Here is a 23179-nt window from a genome sequence, read left to right as displayed (position 1 = left end):
CCACTCAGTCACTCCTGTGTAAACACAGACAGAATGAAGAGTTGTGTTTTTTTGGGGGGGGGACACATTTGAGGAAGTTAGATCACATGACATCATCCCATACTGTACTCTCCCAAGAGTATATCATTCTGTAGGGTGAAGTATCATAGTCATACACTGTGTTTTTCTCTTTATTTTTGCCACAGTCAAAGAAAACACACAAAAAACGTACACATGGATTCCGGGTTCAGAGAGATTATTGCGATGTGTGTGTGTGTGTGTGTGTGTGTGTGTGTGTGTGTGTGTGTATTTGTGTTTGTATTGCTTCCTCCAATGACACACTATGATTGCAAGTTCAGCCTCATCTAAATGTGTAATCACTTTACACACACACACACTTCCTCCGTGACTGCCTGGCTGAATTTTTCATTTAATCTCTTTTGAATTACAGTTATACGCAAGGACGGAATGTACCTATTTACCATCTGAAGTGAGGGAGATTGAAATGTTTGAAGTATTTCACGGATTTGCCTATCGTGAAAGAATTGAGATCATAAAAAAAGTGTATCGGATAAACCATCGAGGAAACTACCTTATAGACACTGTAAATGTACATCTAAATGAACAAGATTTGATTAGAATGTTCCAGAAGCCGTATTGGGAGGATATTGTGATAGTAAAAGTTTGATGGGGCTGTGGAGCAGTGTTTAGGTTCAGGTTACTTACAGCGTGCTGTAACTATAGGGGGTGTAAGTGCTCTGAGTCGTAGGAGACCGTAAACGTGCTATACCGTAGGTTGTGGCTTGTCAAGTGGTGAGCTCAGATCAGATGTGTGTTGACTCCAGGGCTGAATATTTGAACAGGATATTTCAGTAGCTGTTGTTGTAGCATTGTCAATATATCAATAGCCCTGTTGAGTAGAGACCTGAGCGTGGAAGCATTTTCAAAAGAACATTTAAGTACATTTGCTGAGAATTAGCTGACTTGTGTAATAACTGATAGGGCTTATTGACTGCGGCCCAGTTTACTGTTGTCAAATCAATGCGGTTGCGTGCTAGTTGCACTACTTTTAAACAAACTTAACAGGCAAAGGGGGGGCTCGGGGGGGCTCGGGGGGGCACTGGAGGGACATAAAGGAGATTGATGCTCTTTTTATTATCTGCTTTTTAGCTATCTTTTCCTGCGTTACTTACAGATGACATTATTGGTTATCCATTGTTTGGACTTCAATGCTCTTAAATGGCCTGATGTATCGAGCTGAGGCTTTTAAGGTGGTTACAGGGGATTTCTGCATTTGACTTGGCAGAAAAATAAAATGAATTGCGGGTCTGAAAGTTTTAAATATTTATGATTTTTTTTTTATTTTGCAATAGCTAGGTAGTACAAGTGAAATGAGCCTTGTATTGGTAAGTAGCCTAGCAGACTGCAGCTGGGGACAGTAATGTATGGGGAAGAGGGAGAGAGAGAGAGAGAGAGGGGAAGAGGGAGAGAGAGGGGGGAAGAGGGAGAGAGAGAGGTCTCTTTCTAGAAACACGCTCCTTGCACAATTATTTTTCCTGTCTGCATACTTCAAACCGCTTTTGAAAATGTGTGGATGTCTCTACCACGTGTGCGGTTTCTCTGCAGTTTTATGTCCATATTAAACAGAGGAAGCCATAAAGATATTTGTGTCACGCATAAATGAAGAATTATAACTTTGGGGCACATTTCAAAAGAAATATAGGCGTATTCTTATGATTATTATGATTGTTAATCGTATTAACATGATTATTGTTATTATTATTATTTTTTAATAATAATTATGATTGTGGCTTTTTCTTATGAATTGTAATTACAGTATTTAGGGTTAGGGTTAAATCTTATTATTACTATTATTATTGTTAATATTCCACATTATTGTGGATACAGGGAAAAGAAAAAGAATCCAAATACATTTCCTTCATATCTGTTTGGATGAAGCCTGACTTCTTCTGTTTTATTGTTTCAATCAAAATGAATTTCAACCTGCATTCATGGTGATCAAGCAGCAGCACGGTGCAGCAGCAGATCCCGCCCTCTTTGTCTGGTAACCTTGTAACTGCGTGTCAGCGAATGTAATTGTTGTATGCTCCTATAGAAAAAAAACGCTGCCGTCCCTTTAAGTGCTTCCACCAATTCTGATGGCGTGGTGATTTACATATCCCATCCTCTCCTCCCCCTTCAGGAGAGCTGAGCGAGGATGTGGAGGCTGCCAGTGAGACCACCACAGAACAGGAGGACCATACCAAAGACAGAGAGTGTGGGGGGGAGAAGGAGCTCACCAAAGGGACAGGTAAGGCCTATATTTACACTACACACATTTAGGGAACACTGCCCTCAGGGAACATGTGCCACTGCACCTGATTTTTCTCTGAACAGAAGGCCTTTTGTCTAAACTAATTATACAGATTCTACACAAAATACCAGAGACCCTTTTGACTACTGTGGCTCTGTTACAACTCCACAAATCCAATTCTTTTTTTAAAAGCCACTGTTTCTGGCTGTGGGTTTCCTCTCCTCAAACCCTATCTGATGAATTAAGCTAAATTGTCAATTTGGGTAATCTGGTCAGGTGACATGTGACTCAGTCATGTTTTGTCTATTCTCAGTGGATGTTATGGAGAGGGGGGCCTGTGTCCATAATTACAGGCCGGGTCACGTGTGTACACACATGTGACAGGACAGGACTGTCTCCCCCCTTGCACTGACTGTGTGTGACAGAAGAGCACACCTGTGTTGAATGTTATCAGATAGGGATATTTTTTCGTATGGCAGGTGTTGAGTTCCATGGAGAGGCAGGGCTTAAGCGGAGGAAAGCCACTAGTGTTCAGGCCTACTGTAAGCCAGCCTGTGTCTCGGCCTGCTCCCACCTGTCGGTGAACTCGTATCAGGAGTTCAGGCCTGGATTTTGGAGGGAATTGATGATGTTTTGTTTTGATTAAAGATAAAGTCCTTTCTACTTTTTAATGTGAATAAAGCAGTTCATCTTTGGTACACTGCTTAGTCCACGTTTGATCCTGGCTTTCTTCAGTTTGGTGTGTGTGTGTGTGTGTGTGTGTGAAGAGGAGGGGGGGGGTCATCCCGCTGGCTTGAGAGAGCAGCTTGGACAGGAAGTGTTTGTGACAGACCCCCACTGCTCGGCCCCCCCTGGCCGTATGTTCACGTCAGAGCATGGCTAGGGCTGGTGTCATACACTGTCGGGGGTCTGGGTAGCCAATCACAGCGCTCCAGGAAAAGGACTCCACCTAGTGAGGTTCTTGGAAGTACTATCAGTATGGTAACAGTTATCAAGGATCTAGGTATTAGTACTAGTGATAGTATGAGTAATAGTAACAGTAATAGTGCTACTAGTAATAGTAATACTAGTACTAGTTAGATGAATTGTCATTAGTAATAGCGCTATGGAGAGAGTGCAGAGCAGGGACTAAGGTGAGGGCGGTGAGGGCGGTGTTGACTGTGCGTCCATCCCTGTGAGCAGCAGTGGCATGCGGCTTACCACACATGGATGAACCATGCTCTCAGATACAGCACATACAGTTAAATGTTGTGGAATGGAGAAATCCAGCCCTCTGGGCAATGGGGCCTTGTCTTACGTTCACTGAGGTTGAACCCTAGAGCTCTTTTACTTGAGTTGAAGGCACTTTTTATTTATCACTTTTATTTTTCAGCTTTTTCTACTTCTTTCCGTGTAGGTATTTATTTGATGTTGTCTGATACGCAGTAATGGCAGGGATTAGTAGGGGGATGTCTTGTTATCTCCTCCTATTCAATAGAGCAGAGTTGTGGTTATGACAACCGTAGATGAACAGGCAGAGAGAGGGAGAGATGGGGCTTTAACTAGCTGCTAGTGTAACCGGGGGATGATTACAGTTCTGATGTTTTGATTTACACTAGTCAGGTTAAAAGCTGGAAAACAATCCAGGCCTTTTGCATACCTCACCTTTTTTTACGGAAAGTACAGCGGAAAAGTTCATCACACCATTTGCGTTTGAAGCCCCAATCTTTGTGAGAAATGTCTTTGATATCCCAACTTTTTATTTTAAATGAGGCTGAGTTGTTTGTGCTCTTTGAAAGGGCGACACTCCTCTTTGATGGGTGAAATAATGATATGCATGCCTGCCTGAAAAATGGCTAAAAGTATATTTTAACACATCAAAATAAAGCACTTTAAAAAGCATTAAAATGAGCTGCGCGATTAATAATTCACTCATACCTGTGGTGCACAGGAAGACGACTCCTCGCATTAGGATTCCTTCTTTTTTGAAAGGCATGCAATTTGATACAAGCATATTCAATTCCTTTCCTCCCCTCTGTCAGTCGCTAATCGCCAAATAAGTGTGTTTCTGTGTTTTCACAAAGGGAAGATGTGCTTGCATATGAAACATTTACAGCCTCCCAGCAGCTTATTAGAAACGCTTAGTTAAAAATAGCGTGTGCATTAGGGAACCAGGTCTGGGGTTCTGTTTGATGTCAGTGAAAAGGTGGGTGGGTGGGTGGGTGGATGGGTTTGGGGAAGGGGGGGGGGGCTGTAGGTTGTAGAGGAGGGGGTGAGGGGTAGGGGTAGGGGTAGGGGTAGGGGGGGGGGCTGGCTGTGTTGTCAGCTGAGAGGAGAGACAACACTAGTTTTAATGGAAGGTCCCTTTTCATACTTTACTCTTATGATTGATGGACACAGATGCCCATTTAGGGAAAGTGCACCCAAACACCTATATGGATTTATTTATTTTTAAAGCAAAAGTGGGAAGAACCCAGAAATACATTCGGTAAACAGAGGCACACTTGTCTGAGGATGTCTGAGTGTCAGACACGATGATGGTGTCTGTTAGACTTGTGTGTGTGCGCATGTGCGCGTGTGTGTGTGCGCGCGCAGCTGAGCTAACCTGTTATTTAGAGGAGTATCTGAAAGGTGCTCAGTGTGTGTCTGTGTGTGTCTCTGTTGTGGTTCCTAAGGTCCGTCATTAGAGCCATTTCAAGTGTTCAGTCTCATCCTTGTCATGCTACCATTGGAACTTGGTGTGGAAACACTTTTCTCTTTACAAATGACAGTTCCTGTCAGGAGGACGGCGTTAGCGTGCGCAGAAGAAAGCATTCCTCCTTTTTGAAGCTACTGTCAATCTCAGTTCTCCTCTTTCTAGTGCCACCAGTCTTCAAAATTCATTAAAGCTATTTAGAAATACATACGAAGCCAATGTAAGACGCATATGTATCCTGCATGTCATCTTCTGAAAGAGCTCTTCATTATTCTGTAGCATTTCATTTATCTCAAAGATCACACACACACATACTGTACAGTACTGTACACACACACACACACACACACTGCAAGAGCTTTGTAATTATTTGCAAAGAGAGATAAGGATGACATACTACTGCAAGTTTAGGTTGTTTACTGAAAGCATTACTTATTCAAACAATAAAGTTCATGCTGGCAGAAGCTGCGATTCTGCTACCTTCCCCAATAAGCAAAACCAGGGGTCGTTTCAAATTCGGGGGGATGCAATATTTATAAACGCTCCACCTCGAGCCCTTCTCCTCCCTCTCCCCACGCCTTGTTCACCTAGCTGAGCCAGCATTAGTGGAATGGAGGGGTTCTGCTTAGGAACGGGATCTGTACCTCCATTAAAGCACCAGGGATGAGGGAGGGGGGTGGGGGGGGCAGGGGGGGGACATGGGGGAGATGGGGGGGGGGGGGGGGGAAATAGGAGGGAGAGAGGGATTGTTAATACACTTAAGGGCTAGGAGGAATGGCCACAATATGATTTGACATGTTTAACATAAATGTATGGGATGGGTTGGTATTGAGGTGGCCTATATGGGGAAATGGGAGGGAAGGGTGCTGTGTGTGTGTGTGTGTGTGTGTGTGTGTGTGTGTGTGTGTGTGTGTGTGTGTGTGTGTGTGTGTATGTACGCAGAGGGGGTTGCAGTCTTCCGCAATTGAGGTTTATGAATAATTCCTCTCATACCCTCTCTTCCTGACTTTCAAATTATGGGAGCTGGAGCGAGGGAGGGAAAAATGATATTACAGCGCGGGTCATCCGCATTCTGACACGGGCAGAGCACCCAACCAAATTGGTCCCATCTCTTTTCCCTTAAATATTTACTTATACCTATGAATCTCAGTGATTGGATGAGTGTGGAGGAGACAGTTGTTGTATGCTCGTGCGTGCGTGTGTTTGTGTGTGCGTGCGTGCGTGCGTACAGTATGTGCACGTGTCTGTGTGGTGTACATGCGTTCATGTATACAGTATGTGCGCGTGTGTGTGTGTGTGTGTGTGTGTGAAGGGCAGATATAGACTAGAGATGCATCTCTTCTCAGTGTGATGAACATTAGCAGCCCCTGGATGCAGAGGGGTGATACTGCAGGCTGTACACACAATTCTCTGTGCTGTCATGCCTTATGTTACTGCATGGCTCAGACTGGAACAGATACAAAGATCTGGGGGATCTAGTTGCTTGTGTTTCCTTGTAGTTCCAATGACAGATCTAGTTCTAGGTCTAGGAGTACGTATAGCTATTGTAGAACGTAGGTGTCTTATGTGGTAAGCACTCCAGTACGTATTTCTCTGATCAGCCACTATTATCTTATAATGCTTTAGATATTTCTAAGTGGTGTATTATGCTTCATCGTAGGAACATGTACAAAACTCGTAATGGGTTATTGCTTTTAAACGCAGACTTCTAAGAATATACAGTTGCGGTATTCCATGAAGTCAGGAGAGAAATGAGAAATGAGAAAATTGTTTACATATTCATATCATGTCCTTTGAGCACTTGTCATCCCTCAAATGATAATTCCTTTTGTCTTTGAAGATAATAGACCATAAATTGTCCTTGTTTGTGAGCCAACTCCCTGAAAGATCAGTGTTTATGAGTTTTACAGCCTCCAGTCTAATGGGGCGGCAGTACTGCCGCTGGTGCCTGCGCCGGGGAGGAGTGTCCTTTCAAAGGTGAACGCCATGTCAGCCTCCTGCTCGGGTGGCCCGAAGATTAATAACACGGCCACTAATTAATATCTCCTTTTAATTTCTTCATTTTAAACGTGTCTTTGTTGCAGTCATGCCTGTAGGCCTACATAAACCGCTCTTTCTCCCATGCAATGCAAGGTGGTTTTTCATTTTAATAAAGCCAGTGTTATACACCAAGGATACTGAGAAATGATGAGCTTCAATATGCAGTCGCTTTGGCGGGAGGCTTTTCGTTGTAATTTTCTTTATTTGAAATTAATTGATGCAGAGTAATTACCTGAGAAATATGAGGTGAAATGGGATAGAGGCCTTTGTCGCTCTGGGCTCTAACACGGGGGCCGGTAGATTAAAAAAAAGACGGGTGGAGAAAAGGAGGAGAGGGGGGGGGGGGGGGTGAAGAGAATATTCAGTTATTGTTAGCATATGCATTAAAAGTGAATGACTTGTAGCACTGGGGAGTTGAACCTGCGTCTCGGTATTAATGGTTAAATTGCTGAGGGACTGGAGGCGGGTGGTGCCCCATGGCGCCTGGGGGGGAGCACTGGGATATGGGGAGAGAACTATAGTCATTTGGCCCTCAAAAGTATGGAGGTGGAGGGATGGTGGCATGGGGGGGGGGGGGGGAGGAGAAGAGGAGAGGAGACAGTCCTGTATATACCAGAGTGAGGTACAGTACAGTACTGTAGAGTAGAAGCTCTCTTGAGTGTCTGTGGTGAAGTGTAGCACTCCAGAGCCACCATCCTGGAAGCACATTCCTCCAGCCTCGGTTGTGTGGTAATAAAAGGGTCTTGTGTCTTGCATGGCACCGTGGAGATGGATTGTGAGAATGGTGCTTGTGGGTTAGGAAAGCGGCTGCCCCTGGGGACAGTGGTGGGCATCTGCAGTAGGGTTATGTGGCCTGGCTGGCACGAAACTTTTGTTTATGACCGGAGACATCAGGCTTTTGAGGCAGGCAAGGCTGGGTCACTGGAGACAGGGTAGGGCCACTGGGAATGTGGTGGTGGTGGTGGTGGTGGTGGAGGCCCTTTAGGAGCTGGTGAGCACATGCGTCCTTTTTCCAGGCCTCCTGGAGGGACAGTGAATGGTCAGACGTCCTCAACTAGCAGGGCGAGAGAGAGAGAGAGGGGGGGACAGCACAGGCATGACTACTACTGTCCTAGACACAAGCCAGGGGAAATAGTTTCTCCCCCCTTCCCCTCTTCTTGTTGTTCTTCTCTCTTCCTCCCTTCCTCCCCTCCAACCTCATTCACGGCGTCCGGTAGCGGTTAGATCCATCTCGCCGAGTATGCTGTTCCCAAGGACGTGCCGTTCCCAAGGATGGCACCATGGCAGCTGTGATTGCATTCCTCCAACATTTGAATGGCAGAGGGGACCTGGTGTGTTAATTCAGCCAGCTCCGTGTCGGTCACTCACTCCAGCTGCCATCTTTTTCTTTTGTATTTATTTATTTTTTTCCCGCCCTTGAAAGCAACAACAAGGCAGTGATTGCTCCAGAGACCAGGGGGGCCTCTGCGCTGACAGCCCCGATCGCTGGCTGAGTAATGCAGCTCCCAGCGACGGAGAGGGGAGGTGAGACAAGGTGCCAAAGTCCAATTCACTTACGGGACTCGACAGCACAAAAGCCCCTGGTTTACGGAAAAGGGCCATGAATTAATAATCAACTAATTGACTCTTAGGGTTTTTGTTTTTTTTCTTTCTCCTGCTCTTGCCTTTTGTGCTTTCACATGAAAGTCCACTGGTGGTGTATCTGTCAGAACAGGTTTGGTCTGGATGGATGGGAGGCCTCTGTGGGTAATGACCGGAGAGGAGAGGTCAGGGTCAGAAACAAGGTCTTCTCAGACAAAGAGGTCACTCAGGGGGGAGGGGAGGGGTGGTTTGGGTGGTGGGGGGGACCCCACGATGATCCTTCCTTATGTCTCCTCTGATGAACCGATTCTCTCACACTCCGCATGGATGTGTGAGAATCCGCCGCACGCCATGATGTGGAGAGCACGTTCCTCACTATCACAGGAGCTGCACGGAAAGTTCCAGTCGAGCAAGGTCACACGGGGAATCGGAATATGAAAGCGCAGCTCAAAATGTCCTCCACTGGTAATTTGACAGGAGAGACAGCTTGATTTGAATATTAAAGAACTCGAAATCCTTGATTGTCATTTTATGCAGCATATTAAATTTCAAATTACCCTCCCAAGGGCAGGCCAGGAAGTGTGACTTTAGGGAGCGATTGGAAGAGTTCATCTGCGGTATGGTACGGTTGTGTTCCAACTGAACCCAATGTCTTTACGTGGCCTCCTTCTATTGTCCGTGTGTGTGTGTGTGTGTGTGTGTGTGTGTGTGTGTGTGTGTGTGTGTGTGTGTGTGTGTGCGCCCCCCTGAGTTCAGACCAGTGCCGGTGCATTCCTCTCCCAGTCCAAAGGGGAGGCAAGAGCCCCGTTCCATCAGGAACCAATGTTCTGGTCATGGGCTCCGCTAATGGATCTGGTCGGCTCTGGTGCGCAGGCAGCCACGTTCTGTTCTGATACCAGTCGGATCGTGCCACGGTCAGGACTGCGCACACACCGTAAAAAAAACCGAAATCGCTCTCACCCTCTGTTTTTATCGGCCTCCTTTTCGTTCCGGTATGTTCCCCCCAGCCTCGCTGTGTGTCGGTCGCCCTTCTCTCTCTTTTTTCTTCTCTTTCTCTTCACTGTATCCTGAAAAACAGGATACGGTAGCTGGACTTTAGTCACGGGGCTGGTGGCAGGAGGAGGTTTGGTGGCAGGAGGAGGTTTTGGGGATTCTTAAGAGAGAAGCGATTGATCAGATTTATAGTGTCCTAACAGGCCGTGACAACCTACGGCTGTGCCCTGAGCAAGCTTCCCTCGCCCACTCTCTGACACACACACACACACACACACACACACACACACACACACACACACACACACACACACACACACACACACACACACACACACACTGTACACTCAAGCAAACCCTCAAGCAGGCAGCTGCTCTGCAGGCCCTTTAATACCCCAGCTCTCCAACCCTTTAAAAACAAACAACCTAATTTCAGGTCTCTTGTGTTAATTGAGTATCCGTTAATTGACAGACTGAAATGCAGTCTAATTATTTAATCATGTTTATCCTCCTAGCCATTAGGCTTAGAGGTGCTTGTGTTTACCTCCTCCTGAAGTCAATCGCCAACCCCATTCCCCCTCTCCTTATAGTCAATAGTGTTGAGTCTGAATGATTGTCTTTTTTTGGTTGTTGTTTTGGTACTTGTATCAAAGGTAATTGAAAACTCACAAACCAAGACCAGAATGCTTTGATACTGTTATTTTTTTCGGTAATAGGCATCATTTGTTTTGGCCTGAGGACTCCTGCTCCCCGCTGCGTACCATGCTGTACGCTGGCCATTACCCCGGCCTGATAGATGACACCAGGCTCACTGAAGGCTTTTGTCCACTAAGGCTGCCTCCCTCCCTCTCTCTCTCTCTCCCTCTCTCCCTCTCTCTCTCTCTCTCTCTCTCCCTCTCTGAGTCCCAGGGCCTGGGAGCAGACTTCAGCTGCTTCGCCCCTCCTCCAGCTGTTTGTCCTGTCTGGAAGGCCACTGCTAACTCGGGCTGTTCCCATATGGGCTTTTATGGGGGCCTCTCTCTCTCTCTCTCTTTATGTGTGAGGATTTCCACCCCTGAGCAGGCAGTTAGAGGCGCGTCTCTCAGATGTGGGAGACGACTGGCCGCTTAGCGAGGAATGGACCCTAGGAGGAGAGCTTAGTCTCTGAAACACAGGGCAGGGTGCCATGTTCCATCTGCCTACGTAGTCATGGGGGAGGCGTTCCAATAGAATCGTGTGTGGGGAAGAAAGGAGGAAGAAAGGAAGAGGAGAGAGGAGGTGGGTGCAAGGGAGTGAGGTGGGAGTGGAGTGGAGTGGAGTGGAGTGGAGTGGAGGAGAGGAAGTGGCAGTGGATGACATGACTGAGAGGTTGATGTCAGCGAATGGGGAGGTTCCTTTTGTTTAACATTTCCTTTGTTTATTGGTGGATGTGTTTAATGGGATTGGCTGTGACTGGGGCCTAATAGGGCCGGGCCTCCCCTCCCCTCTCCGGCTGATGTGATCCCAGTGTCTCTGGGAGATCTAGCAGGCTGCTCTGACCAAAGCCAGGGCCAGGGACCCCCACTGGCTAATCAGCTCAGCTGCCCCCGCCCTGATTGGAGCTGACATTTTAATGTCTGGAGCAGGAGCGTGGTCAGCCCTGCTTAACCTGACCCCCGTCCCCCCGTCCCCCTCTCTTCCCAATATCCCCTGTTCTCAATTTGCCCTTCCAGGACTGTACAAATCAGACGAAATTTAACTCTTTATGGCCTCGTTAAGGGCTGGCAAGTCACCTCCTTAAGTTTCACAGTGGATTCTTTCCGCTGGCGGCGAGGCGGTGTGGTGCCCCCGCCCCCCACGCCGGCTCCGAGTGGATTTAGCTCCTTTACGAGCGCCGGCTTAGCCGAGTATTTTTACTCAGCTGTGATGCCTTTCTGTTTTGCTGTGCTCCTATTTTGTTTGGCTTTCTCTCTCCCTACCCCCACCCCCCCCCTTTTTCTCTCTTTGTATATATTTCTCTCTCTCCCTCTCCTCTGTTATGGTGTTTTACCGAGGGGAGTGGAGCGCTCTCTGGTTAGCTGGGCAGAAGCCCTTGTTGTGGGGCCTGGTTGAGTGAGGATGGAGAGAGACAGGGAGGAGAGGAGCCCTACATTGTTAATGCTGGTGCAGGTTGCATTAAAAGGATTAGCCTGTGATAGGTGCTGCTGGCTAGCAGACTGGAGCCTGGAGCCTGCAGTGACAGCAGAGAGAGGGGGATTCCTGCCTAAGATGGGCAGCTACCTGACAATTAGCCACTTTTTTTTGTTAGATCTCAACACACTGTGGGCACCAAAGCATGGCTGTCTGCTACATCCTCCGGAGCACACGGATGCTAATCAGGAGGCTAATGCCATGTTGAATCCCTCTGGGTGTTTTGACAAAGGTTTTGTTTCTCCTCCAAAAATTCCATATTTTTTTTTGTCATATTATTTTATGAGAGCCAATGTAGTGTTGTGGTTGCGTTAAGCCTAGCGCCAGCGTTAGTGTGTGAGGCAGCACACAGCTTGGCTGTGAGGGTCTGGAGCCAGGGTGGGAATCAGTCTCTCTATCCACTCTCTCTTTGTCACAGTCCACTTGGCCCGACCCACAACCCACTGGAGGAGGCTTAGCTGGTTACAGAAATTCCAATTAAGTGGAGAGTTGCACTGGCACTCACTTGCTGTGTAGGCACAAAGAGCAGGAGGATTTACCCAAGCAGGGTCAAGCTATAGGTCACTGTTTCCACCCGGATTTCAGAGGATATTGGCTCCACAACTTCCAAAGCTCTAACTGCCAAGCCAAATTGCACCTCTCCTCCCTGTCCTCCCTCTCTCCGACACCATCTCTATTTCATCCCTGGCATAAAAAAAAAAAATTCGAAAGACCTCACCCGTCTTTGGTCGCAATTTAAACCGAAATTTTATTTTGATGAGGAGCGAGCTTATACGGCCAATGGTCATATGTGCCATGAAAGCAGAAATCCAATTTCTTGCTCCGTCTTCTCAGCCGGTCCAGAGCCACCTCAGGGATATGGCTGCTCCTTATTGCTGGAATGGCACCGTATTGGCACCTTATTGCCAGGAATACAGGAAGCCAACTGCTTGTTTTGACAATCGTGTAAAGGGGTTCAACTAATGATATCGTAGAACATAGCCGAGGTTTGCACCTCTCGGTAAGAGTCTGGCAGGATATTCACTCACCGTTCACTTCGATAGGCTGGCTAACCAGCTAATTGTATTATCACCTCTCCTCACAGATGTAAACAATGACACTTGTAATGTTATGCCAACCACTTATAGAAGGTGTTATTCCTATTATATTCATGGAAATTAATATATAAAAGGTGTGACTCAACGCACTTGAGTTTAAAATATGCAAGTCAAGAGAAGAGTTACCTGTATAAGAGAGATGGGAAAAAAAGAGTTCCGGAAGAGAAACTAATTAAAGAAAAAACTGTCTGATTTTGAAGTCGAGTTGAAGGACTGATGTGAATCTCTTTACCTTAATGCTGTCTGATAAGATTGCAAGGTAGATGTTTGACCCCGTCTCAAGTTTGGCGAATCCCTCATCTCCAGCTCCACTTCAAACGCAGGAGCTGTGAGGGAGCAAAACCTAAACCTGCCCAACGTGGAAGACTAATGTTTTGATTAGCCGTCTGTGGTGGTGTCTGATGTCCTAACGATCCAACATTGGGAGAGACAAGCCGTCAAAGCACCTTGGCTGTGTGCTTCTGCAGTGGCCTGGGAGGAGTAGGAGAAATACTCTGGTGGTTTGGAGGGGGGAGTCGTGGGTTGGCTGATCAACTGCTTCCCTGCCCAAGTCCCATTAAATGCGGTTATATCACATTTAAGAAAGACATTTCAAAGCCCTTTATCCACAGTGTTATTGATTGACTTGTTCCAGAGCTGCCAAGTCTTCACCTTGCCTTGACGAGTCTGCTTCTCTTCTCTGCCCCCGTATGTGTGTGTGTGCGTGTGCGTGTGTGTGCAGCAGCAGCAGCAGCATCCAGCCATTCGGAGAGGGACCAGACTGATTCTCCGATCCCCTCCAAGCGCCCCTCCTCGCGGTCCGGGGCCACAGAGAGCCCCCTCTCCTCCAAACGTCCCAGGACCTCAGAGAAGGGTGCTGCTGCAGAGCAGGTGAGAGGACTGTTCCCCTGTCTTCATAACAATGAATGTTATGTAACTTACTGGAAACTGGTTTCTTAAAGAAAAGAAAGCGTACTGAATCCGCTGTTTCCCCAACTCTTTGAACTTACCAATCAAGTCAAGGTTAATCCATTCCCAATTACCATGCCCTCATTAGAAGTCTGAAACATAAACATTAATCAAGAAAAGGCAAATGAAGATGTACTTCCAAGCGTTTTTTAGTTTTTTTTTTCTGTTTTAGATATTTGAATAAAAGCTGGCCCTTTTTGCATTATGCATGATTTTTTTCTTTTCTTTTTTTTTATCTTCTTAAAATTAGTTTTGCCTTTTTGCTGCAGTTGCATTGCTAATTGTGCAAAAGGTGGAAAATCAATATAGTATTTGACAGATGAGAGAGCTTTGAAGTGTGTGCCAGGACTCACTGCTGCTCAGAGTGTTGCCCATTGGTCCATGATCAGAGGGACCTGCCTGCTAGAGAGAAGGGGGGGGGGTTCACTCTTCCTCCTATTCTACCATGTCTCTCACACCGCCTGCCATGCTCCCTATCTCACCCCATTAACCTCCCTGTGGTCCTGTCTCCCCCCTCTCTCCCCCCCGCTGTCTCCCCTCTTTCAGATGTACCAGTGCCCCTACTGCAAGTTCAGCAACACGGACCTGAACCGCCTCAGAATGCACGTGATGACCCAGCACTCTGTCCAGCCCATGTTCCGCTGCCCTCTCTGCCAAGACATGCTCAACAACAAGATCCACCTGCAGTTCCACCTCACACACCTCCACAGCGTCGCACCCGACTGCGTGGAGAAGCTTATCGCCACGGTAAGTGTGTGTGTGTGCGTGTGCGTGCATGCGTGTGTTTGCCCTATTATTTGTTAGATATTATAATGTTGATACCAATAGTCAACTCTATTATACATACTGTAGTGACATCCCCTACAGCTAAACTAAACTCTTATGAGCCCACAACCTTCTGCACTCATCCATCTTGGTCAAATAACTTAGAAAGAAAGGTTGTTGTACAGGTATGAGGGGTTATTCTGTCTGTACCTAGCCCACTGTAATTGGTTTACAGAGGTTCAAGGTAATTCAGTCTTTAATCCTCTCACTCGTTTTTTTTGGTGGGGTTTTTTTTTTCTCCCTTTTTCCTGTTGAACTGTGGTGGTTGGGTTTGTGAAGCTCGAGGCGTCTGTGGGATGTGTGCATTGTTTATTATTGACCTCTTTCTGTATGCCATGGCCACGGGATCGCGTGAGCCCTTTTAAAAGGGGCTTCTTTTTCTTTCTTTTTTTAACTCACTGAGTTCTTTGAGAGCAAAGCACCACAGAGGAGCAAGTGTAATGTTTGTAAGTCTCCTTTTATTCATAGATCCAATCCTACCCTTAATACAGGGCCGAGCTGAGATGCATCATATCCCACATTTATATCCATTGTGTCTTATTGAGGCATTTGTTTTCTTTGTGGGAGATTACGAAGAGGCCTGGCCTTCTCTGTATGGGCAGCCTGACTGGGACAGTACGTGCTGTGGTCAGGTCAAGGACCAGCGTTGGGGCTTGGCCATGTCTCTTCTCTGCAGCACAGAGATGACTCACCCGCTGTTACTCACCCTACCCGGGTGTCATGTCTCCCCTAGTCTCCCCTTGTGTAAATTGCTGACATTTGAGGTTTTATCAAAACACAAAGGAAACTGTTAATTGTGATCTGCCTCCAGGCCGTCCGATTGACTCATTGGCACAGTCAGTTGTTATGGGGGCAGAGGGTTCTGAAGCTCCAGCCATATTCTTCTGTGGCGTCGTCCTCATGTGCACATAGTCAGTGAGCCTTTTTTTCCTGCTCCATTGTTGTCATAGTCAATTGAGATAGTGAGAGAGAGAGAGACAGAGAGACAGATAATTCTGTTGTTTGCCAGCTGAGCAGCTCTCTTACCTCCCAGTCCATTTATTCTCTTGAGCACATTGACATTCTCTCTGTGTCTGCGATCACCTCTGTGCTATTCAAAACAAAGGCTCTTATTATTAATATATTCAAGTAATTGTGACACAGATGAATTGAAATATAATGAATCAAGTTGAGGCAATGGAAATATTATTATTCACTACTTTCTTTAATCTTGCTTGCCAACTTCAAATCTCAAGTGAATAATGGTTACACAGATTTTTTTTACAGAGAGACAATGAGGAGTGTCTATCATCTACACAGTCATACTTCACACTCCCCGTACACTCTCCTGTATCTAGGACAACTCTTTGAGTTCCTTACCCGGTAGTAGGAATATAATAATGCTCAAAGCTTGAACATCCTCAAGATAGATAATAGGTATCATGTCAGTAGAAATACAAAATGTACCCTCCGTCTACCCCTGTTTCATAACCCCAGGGAGAGAGAGAGAGAGCTCACCTCATTTTGTTTTAATCATCATCAAAGGGAAATATGGTTTTATTTGCTCTCCTTTCCTGTAAATGACTGAGCAAATGTTGATGTTTGTTCTTGCCTGTGGAGCTGAATTGCATGCTGGACAATCACTCAGGGAAACGTTGCTCTGCCTGCTGCCTCGCCGTCTCTCCCTCCTACCACGGCTGGGAAGCAAATGGCCAACACATTAGTATGGAAGGCAGCAATATTTTTCCTTTTATAGAGATAATAATGCAGTGAGCCCCTTACAAGAGGCACAGGAGAGAAACAGAGGTAATATAATGCACATTAAAACCAGCACCTTTGTTTATAACTGGTGGCTATAGACAGAAAGGTACTCTATCCCTTTCACATGTCTGGCAGACAAGCTTAATGAATTCTGAAATAGGTGACTTTTATTTCATGCCGACCATGCATAAAGATGCACACACACTCTCTCTCTCTCTCTCTCTCACCCTTCATTTACCCACCTTCTGCTCTCTCTTTCTATCTCCCCCCCCCCTCTCTCTCTCTTGCACGCCATCCTTCCATTTCCCCCTCCCTCTTCAATCCTCTCTCTCTCTCCTTCCCTCCCTCCCTCCCTTCCTCCCTCTCTCTTTCTCCTTCCCTCCCTCCCTTTTTTCACTCTATGTCTCATTTTCTGTCTGTCTAAGATAGGGGTAATGAAAATAATTGTGCTTCATTAATTCTGAGTCTGGCTAGATGATAGCCATTTTGAACTGTGTTTGCCAATTAGGCGGTCCAAATTAAAAGTGACCTTGGGATACTCTCTGCTCTTGCCTCTCGTCGCCTAATGAAGCAGTTGTCTGGAAACAGTCCACTTTGTAATGTAAATCACTGCCGTGTTTTGTTTTGCGACTCCCCATGCTGGTCGCATTAATTTGCCACTTTTCGTTTTGGAGGAGATGGAGGAGATGGAGTAGTGAGAGAGAGAGAGAGAGAGAGAGAGAGAGAGAGAGAGAGAGAGATGAAGAGAAAGAAAGACAAGAAGGAAAATGGCTGGATATCTTCCAGTGAGTTTTCTGATTGCGCTAATCGCACAGTGATGGACTTGAGAACGTTTACTGTTCCACTTAACCCGGAGCCCCTGCAAACTCACTGTTACTTGAGGAGGACTCAAGGAGGGAGGGAGAGAGGGAGGGAGGGAGGGAGGGTGGGTGGGTGGGTCTGTTTGGGCTGGCAGAAATTAGCCTGGGTGGCATCATGTTTTGTTCTTAGACATGTCCTCATCATTTCCACTGTTTTGAGGGAGGACTGACTGACTGCCTGTGGCAGACTGGCAGAAGAGTTGCTCTTTTTAGAAATGAAGACCAGAGGCTAAAACATGAGGATGTAGAGAGAGAGAGAGAGAGAGAGAGAGAGAGAGAGAGAGAGAGAGAGAGAGAGAGAGAGAGAGAGAGAGAGAGCACTCTGTTGTTTGCTCTTTCAGAAACAGATGGATGACTCTGTTATGCTTTTTTCTTCTGATGACTTCAGGTATAAGTCATGTTGACAAGATTTTAAAGACAAGCCTTTGATGTTACCACCAATTGTTCTCTCAAATGTTTGTAAAGCAGCAATGGCAGAATAATAATGATAGTGCTGATATGGGCTAGGGTGGGTCGTCCTCGAGTACTGAAGGAGAACCTGAAATGGAGGTACAGAATAAGCAGATGCATAGAGAGAGACAGGGGGGGGGTGTAGATGGGGAGGAGAGAGACAGTGGAGAGACAGGGGTGGGGTGGGGTTGGTGAATTGAAATGCAGCGTGGGGAGTAAGGCTGATTATTCTGTTTGGGGAGTTAATTGAAGGAAGGTGAAGCAGACAGTGCCTCATCTCCCGGCCTCTTCCAATCTCAATCACTGATTATTGTTAAATAGGAGCCGCTTAATGAGTGCATTTGATGAAATGTTGTCTTTTTTTGGGGGGAAAGAGGGTCTATGAGGGGGAGAAATGGGAGAAGAGATGGGGTGGGGTGGAGAGGGAGGGGGGGGGGGGTTAAGATAGAGGGAGGTGTCATTCACACATGATTGACTTCAACCTTTTGAGAGCAAAAAAAAAACCTGGCCGCTTCTCTGCACTTTTAAATCGATATTCATTGCTCCTTGAAATGTTCTAATTAAAATGGTAGAAACAAATTAAAGCATTGTGTAGTGGAAAATGCATATCTTGCATCAGCACCATCCATTTAAATAAGTATTAGGCTAGACATTTGTGTGCATCTAACTGTTCTCTGATGTGAATATATAGTCTAATATATAGTCTAATTTTGTTTTTCTACTATACCTGAAACACCTTTAGCTTAACTCTAAACAGCTCTTCTGTGCATTTTTTTAAGAATGACAGGCACAGGTTATATTCCCTAGATTGATAGGGGTTATATTACGCAGAATGACAGCATCGATGTGCTCTGTTCCTCTTCATTGGAATGGGATGCCCTTTTTTCAAGGAAGAATTATTTAATTAGGCTCCCTAATAAGCTTTTCAGTTGGCCAAGGTAGGCCTTTCAGCCCATCTCACTAATTGGCTGCAGCAGAACTTTCTACGTGCATGACAAAACACCGGCAGTGATCAAAGTGCAAATTCCAGGGATGGCAAATAAAGTAAAAAGTTGTGTGTGCGTGTGTGAGTGTGAGAGAGAGATTCTCTCAAGGACTATAAGCAAGGTTTTTTTTTTAACACTCCTTGTTCAAAAACAAACCTGCACCTTCACCACAGTGTGAAAGCAGTTGCATTAGGAAAGTAGATATATCATGTTGAACAAGAATAACATATTAATGCTTAATCTAACTTTACTCAGTGGAAAACAGATGAATGTGATCTATTTATCAGGCCTTATTATTGTTGTTGAGTAATGATTATTAACATGGTACATATCTTGTGTTGGATTTTCTAGGTGACAGCGTCAGAGGTACTGCCAGCAAGCATGTTCATACCAGTACCTGGCCCAGACAGAGAGGCACAGAGCACCCCCCAAGCCACTGCTAACTCCAGCTCTGAGGAGACAAAGACACATACTGGTCAGTATCTCCTGTCAGTGTATTACGTTGCACCTATAACTGTGTAGTAACAATGTAACAACAGTACTGTGTTAGCATGCTGTTTATGTTCATAGTAGTTTGTAATTGCCTAATTACTACTGTGTGTAATAACATAACATGCTAATATAATGTGTAAGTGTAATGTCTATAAATACTAAAGGGATTACAGTGTTACTACACAGGTATAGGGACAACGTGATATAAGTATTAACATCCCTCATTTTTGTTTGATTGTGAAGGGTGGTGATGGCACTGTTCTCATTACTTGTTCCCGTTCGGAAAATGTAATGAAAATGCAGGTGATCGTGTCAAGGCCATCATTCACTACAAAGGAATAAGAATGATTTCTGCATCTGCTGGAGTCTGAATTAGTTATTACTTTTCTGTGTTGAAACCCCCCCCTGGGGATTTTGAAATGATACATGCATCAAGGACTCCTAAGTAGAGACAAGATGTCCTCTGTTCAAATGACATTTTGTTGCATGAAGACTCTGCTTGTATGTGGGAGCCTTTTTAATTCATTTTTTCGTTCTTTTCATTTATTGACAGAACCATCAGATGCCGAGCCGGAGAAAGGGGTCTCGCTGCCTACAGAAATAACTGAAGCTCGCAAGTCACCTCAGGAGGAGCAGCAGTCTGGAAGGGAAGACTCTACAGGATTCCTGTGTTGGAAGAAAGGCTGTAACCAAGTCTTCAAGTCCTCCAACTCCCTCCAGATGCACTTCAACGAAGTCCACAACAAAAGGCCACAGCTGCCTGTCTCTGACCGCCATGTCTACAAGTACCGCTGCAACCAGTGCAGCCTGGCCTTCAAGACGGTGGAGAAGCTCCAGCTACACTCTCAGTACCATGTGATCAGGGCGGCCACCATGTGCTGCCTCTGTCAGCGCAGCTTCAGGACGCTGCAGGCCCTGAAGAAACATTTGGAGACCAGCCACCTGGAGTTGAGCGAAGCTGACATCCAGCAGCTTTATGGAGGCCTACTGATGAATGGAGACCTCATGGTCATGGGAGACCCATCCCTTGGAGAGGACCACGGAGCCCTGGGAGAGGATGACAAGGAAGGAGAGGAAAGTGACACAGAGGAGAAGCAAAGTCCAACTGGCAGTGATTCTGGATCATTGCTAGAAGATTCTGGGTCTGAGCCTAAGCGTGCCCTGCCATTCAGGAAAGGCCCTAATTTTACCATGGAGAAGTTCTTAGATCCGTCTCGTCCTTTCAAGTGCACAGTGTGCAAAGAGTCTTTCACACAGAAGAATATTCTGCTGGTTCACTACAACTCTGTCTCACATCTGCACAAGGTCAAGCGGGCCCTACAGGAGTCCACCACTGGTCAACCAGAGCCCACCAGCAGCCCTGACAACAAACCATTCAAGTGCAGCACTTGCAATGTGGCTTATAGCCAGAGCTCCACTCTGGAGATCCACATGCGCTCTGTCCTCCACCAGACCAAGGCCCGCGCGGCCAAGCTCGAAGCAGCAGGAGGCAGTACCAGCTCTGGGAGTTCCTCTGGTTTAAGTGGTGGAGGCTCCTCCATTAGCACTTCAACTCCCAGCCCTTGTCCAGCTACTAATTCAACAACCATTTCCAGCAACCACAGCTCTTCTGGGGCTCACACTGCACAGAGTATTCTAGGAGGCAACCACATGAGCCAGTCTCACAGCATTGAAAGCTATGGGAACTCCTCAGTTACCTCTCATCCCTCACCATCTGAGAACCATGAAGTTAAAAAGAAGAAATTTGCTGACATGCTCACGGCTAGGGGACAACAACAACAACAACAGCAGCAGCAACAGCAGCAGCAGCAGCAGCAGCAACAGCTTCAACAGCAACAGCAACAGCATTTGGCCCAGGCCCAAGCCCAGGCCCAGGCCCAGCTTCAACAGGAGCTCCAACAGCAAGCTGCCCTAATCCAGTCCCAGCTCTTCAACCCAGCACTTCTGCAGCACTTCCCCATGACGACTGATGCTCTTCTCCCACTGCAACAACAGCAGCTGCTCTTCCCTTTCTATATCCCTGGAGCAGAATTCCAGCTGAACCCAGAGATAAACCTCAACAATTCACTTGGCCTGACTGGTTCCTCCACCTCCTCTCTGTTGGAGGACCTGAAGAACTCTGCCCAGCAGGCCCAGCAGAGCTGCCTACAACAGCAACTGATGCACCACCACCTCCAGCAGCAGCATCAACAACAGCAAGCCCACTCTCAGGCCCAGGGCCAGATGGCTTTGCTTCAGCAGAGCGCGTCTCTCCTTCACCAGGCAGAGAAAAAGCAGCAGAAGGCTGCGGCTGCTGCTGCTGCCCATAATGAGAAAGAGAGGGAAAGAGAAATGCAAAGAGAAATGCAAAGAGATAAAGAACTAAGTGAGAAAATGAACGAAGATCACGTTGCTAAAGATAACTCTGATAACAAGTCAAAAGAAAAGAAAGATCTACAGCAGGTTCAAATGAATGCAAACCACGATGCTGGCTTTCCTCCACCAAGGATAGCTTCAGATGCTCGTGGAAATGCCACTAAAGCCCTACTGGAGAACTTTGGATTTGAGCTGGTTATTCAATACAACGAAAACAAGCAGAAAGCTCAGAAAAAGCCAGCTGGGACTGCACCAACAGGATCCAGCATGCCAGGTGGGATCACAAGAGTGGTGGACCCTGTTGAGGGATTGGAGAAACTGGAATGTGAGGCCTGTGGTAAACTCTTTTCAAACATACTGATTCTGAAGAGTCATCAGGAGCATATCCATCAGGCCTTCTTCCCATTCCGCTCTCTAGAGAGATTTGCAAAGGAATACAGGGAGCAGTATGACAAACAGTATCCACTGAGACCCCAGACACCTGAGGCTGCTCCCCCTCCTCCACCTCCTCCTCCTCCACCACCTCCACCCCCACCGCAGAGAGCACCGACACCAAATGTCCCTGTCTCTGCTCCCTCACACACACCCCCAACTGTGCCGCCCCCACAGCCCCAAGTTACCATGGCTCAAATGACCATGCCAATGGATCTACCCCTTTTCTCACCTCTCATGATGCAGTCAATGTCTCTCCAGGCTATGCCCTCCCAAATGTCTAACCAGATGTCGTCTGTGGAGTCAGGCCTAGCCAATGATCTGGCCCAGCTTTACCAACAACAGCTCACCCCAGCCATGTTACAGCAGCAGCAGCAGAATAAGAGGCCCAGGACACGTATTACAGATGACCAGCTGAGGGTCCTGAGACAGTATTTTGACATCAACAATTCTCCAAATGAGGAACAGATAAAGGAGATGGCGGATAAGTCAGGGCTGCCCCAGAAAGTCATAAAACATTGGTTCCGCAACACCCTCTTCAAAGAGCGCCAGCGGAACAAAGACTCACCCTACAATTTCAACAACCCACCCATAACCACTCTGGAGGAAACCAAAATCGACTCAAAACCTCCCTCCCCCGAGCCTCAGAGACAGGAGTGTTATGGGAGTAAGAGATCCTCAAGGACCAGGTTTACTGACTACCAGCTGAGGGTGCTTCAGGATTTCTTTGACGCAAATGCTTACCCTAAAGATGATGAATTTGAACAGCTCTCCAACCTGCTGAGCCTCCCCACACGTGTCATCGTTGTGTGGTTCCAGAATGCTCGTCAAAAGGCACGTAAAAATTATGAAAACCAGGGTGATGGAAGTAAAGATGGTGAAAGGAGAGAATTATCTAATGACCGCTATATTCGCACCACCAACCTAAATTACCAGTGTAAGAAATGCAGTCTGGTCTTCCAGCGTATATTTGACCTCATAAAGCACCAAAAGAAGCTGTGTTACAAAGATGAAGATGATGAGGGGCAATATGACAGCCAAAATGAGGACTCTATGGATCTCTCACATGAGTATTACACCCCCTCTGGGTCTTCCTGTCACACCCCTATGCCCTCCTCCTCAAGCCTCTGCCCTCTTCCTGCCCTCCACCTCTGCTTTCTCCCATCTCTCAACATCTGAGAAGGAAGAGGCCTCACCAGCTAACACATCCAACTCTTACGATGAGAAACCCAAGCATTCAACTGAAATGTCCTCAGATCCACGTG

General features: G+C 46.6%; 1 protein-coding gene across 1 annotated transcript in view; it reads left to right on the top strand.

The window, feature by feature from the left end:
• zfhx3b (zinc finger homeobox 3b) overlaps positions 1-23179 on the top strand; it is a 162316-nt gene that overhangs the window by 129520 nt on the left and 9617 nt on the right. The window contains 6 exon segments of the mRNA XM_083690863.1: positions 2183-2290; positions 13548-13696; positions 14321-14521; positions 18987-19110; positions 19681-23054; positions 23056-23176. Coding sequence (XP_083546989.1) covers positions 2183-2290; positions 13548-13696; positions 14321-14521; positions 18987-19110; positions 19681-23054; positions 23056-23176 — 4077 coding nt within the window.

This window comes from Argentina silus (assembly GCF_951799395.1).
Source record: "Argentina silus genome assembly, chromosome: 19".
In the NCBI taxonomy this organism is placed as follows: domain Eukaryota; kingdom Metazoa; phylum Chordata; class Actinopteri; order Argentiniformes; family Argentinidae; genus Argentina; species Argentina silus.
Note: the sequence above shows the minus strand (reverse complement) of the source record. Positions and strands in the feature narration are given on the sequence as shown.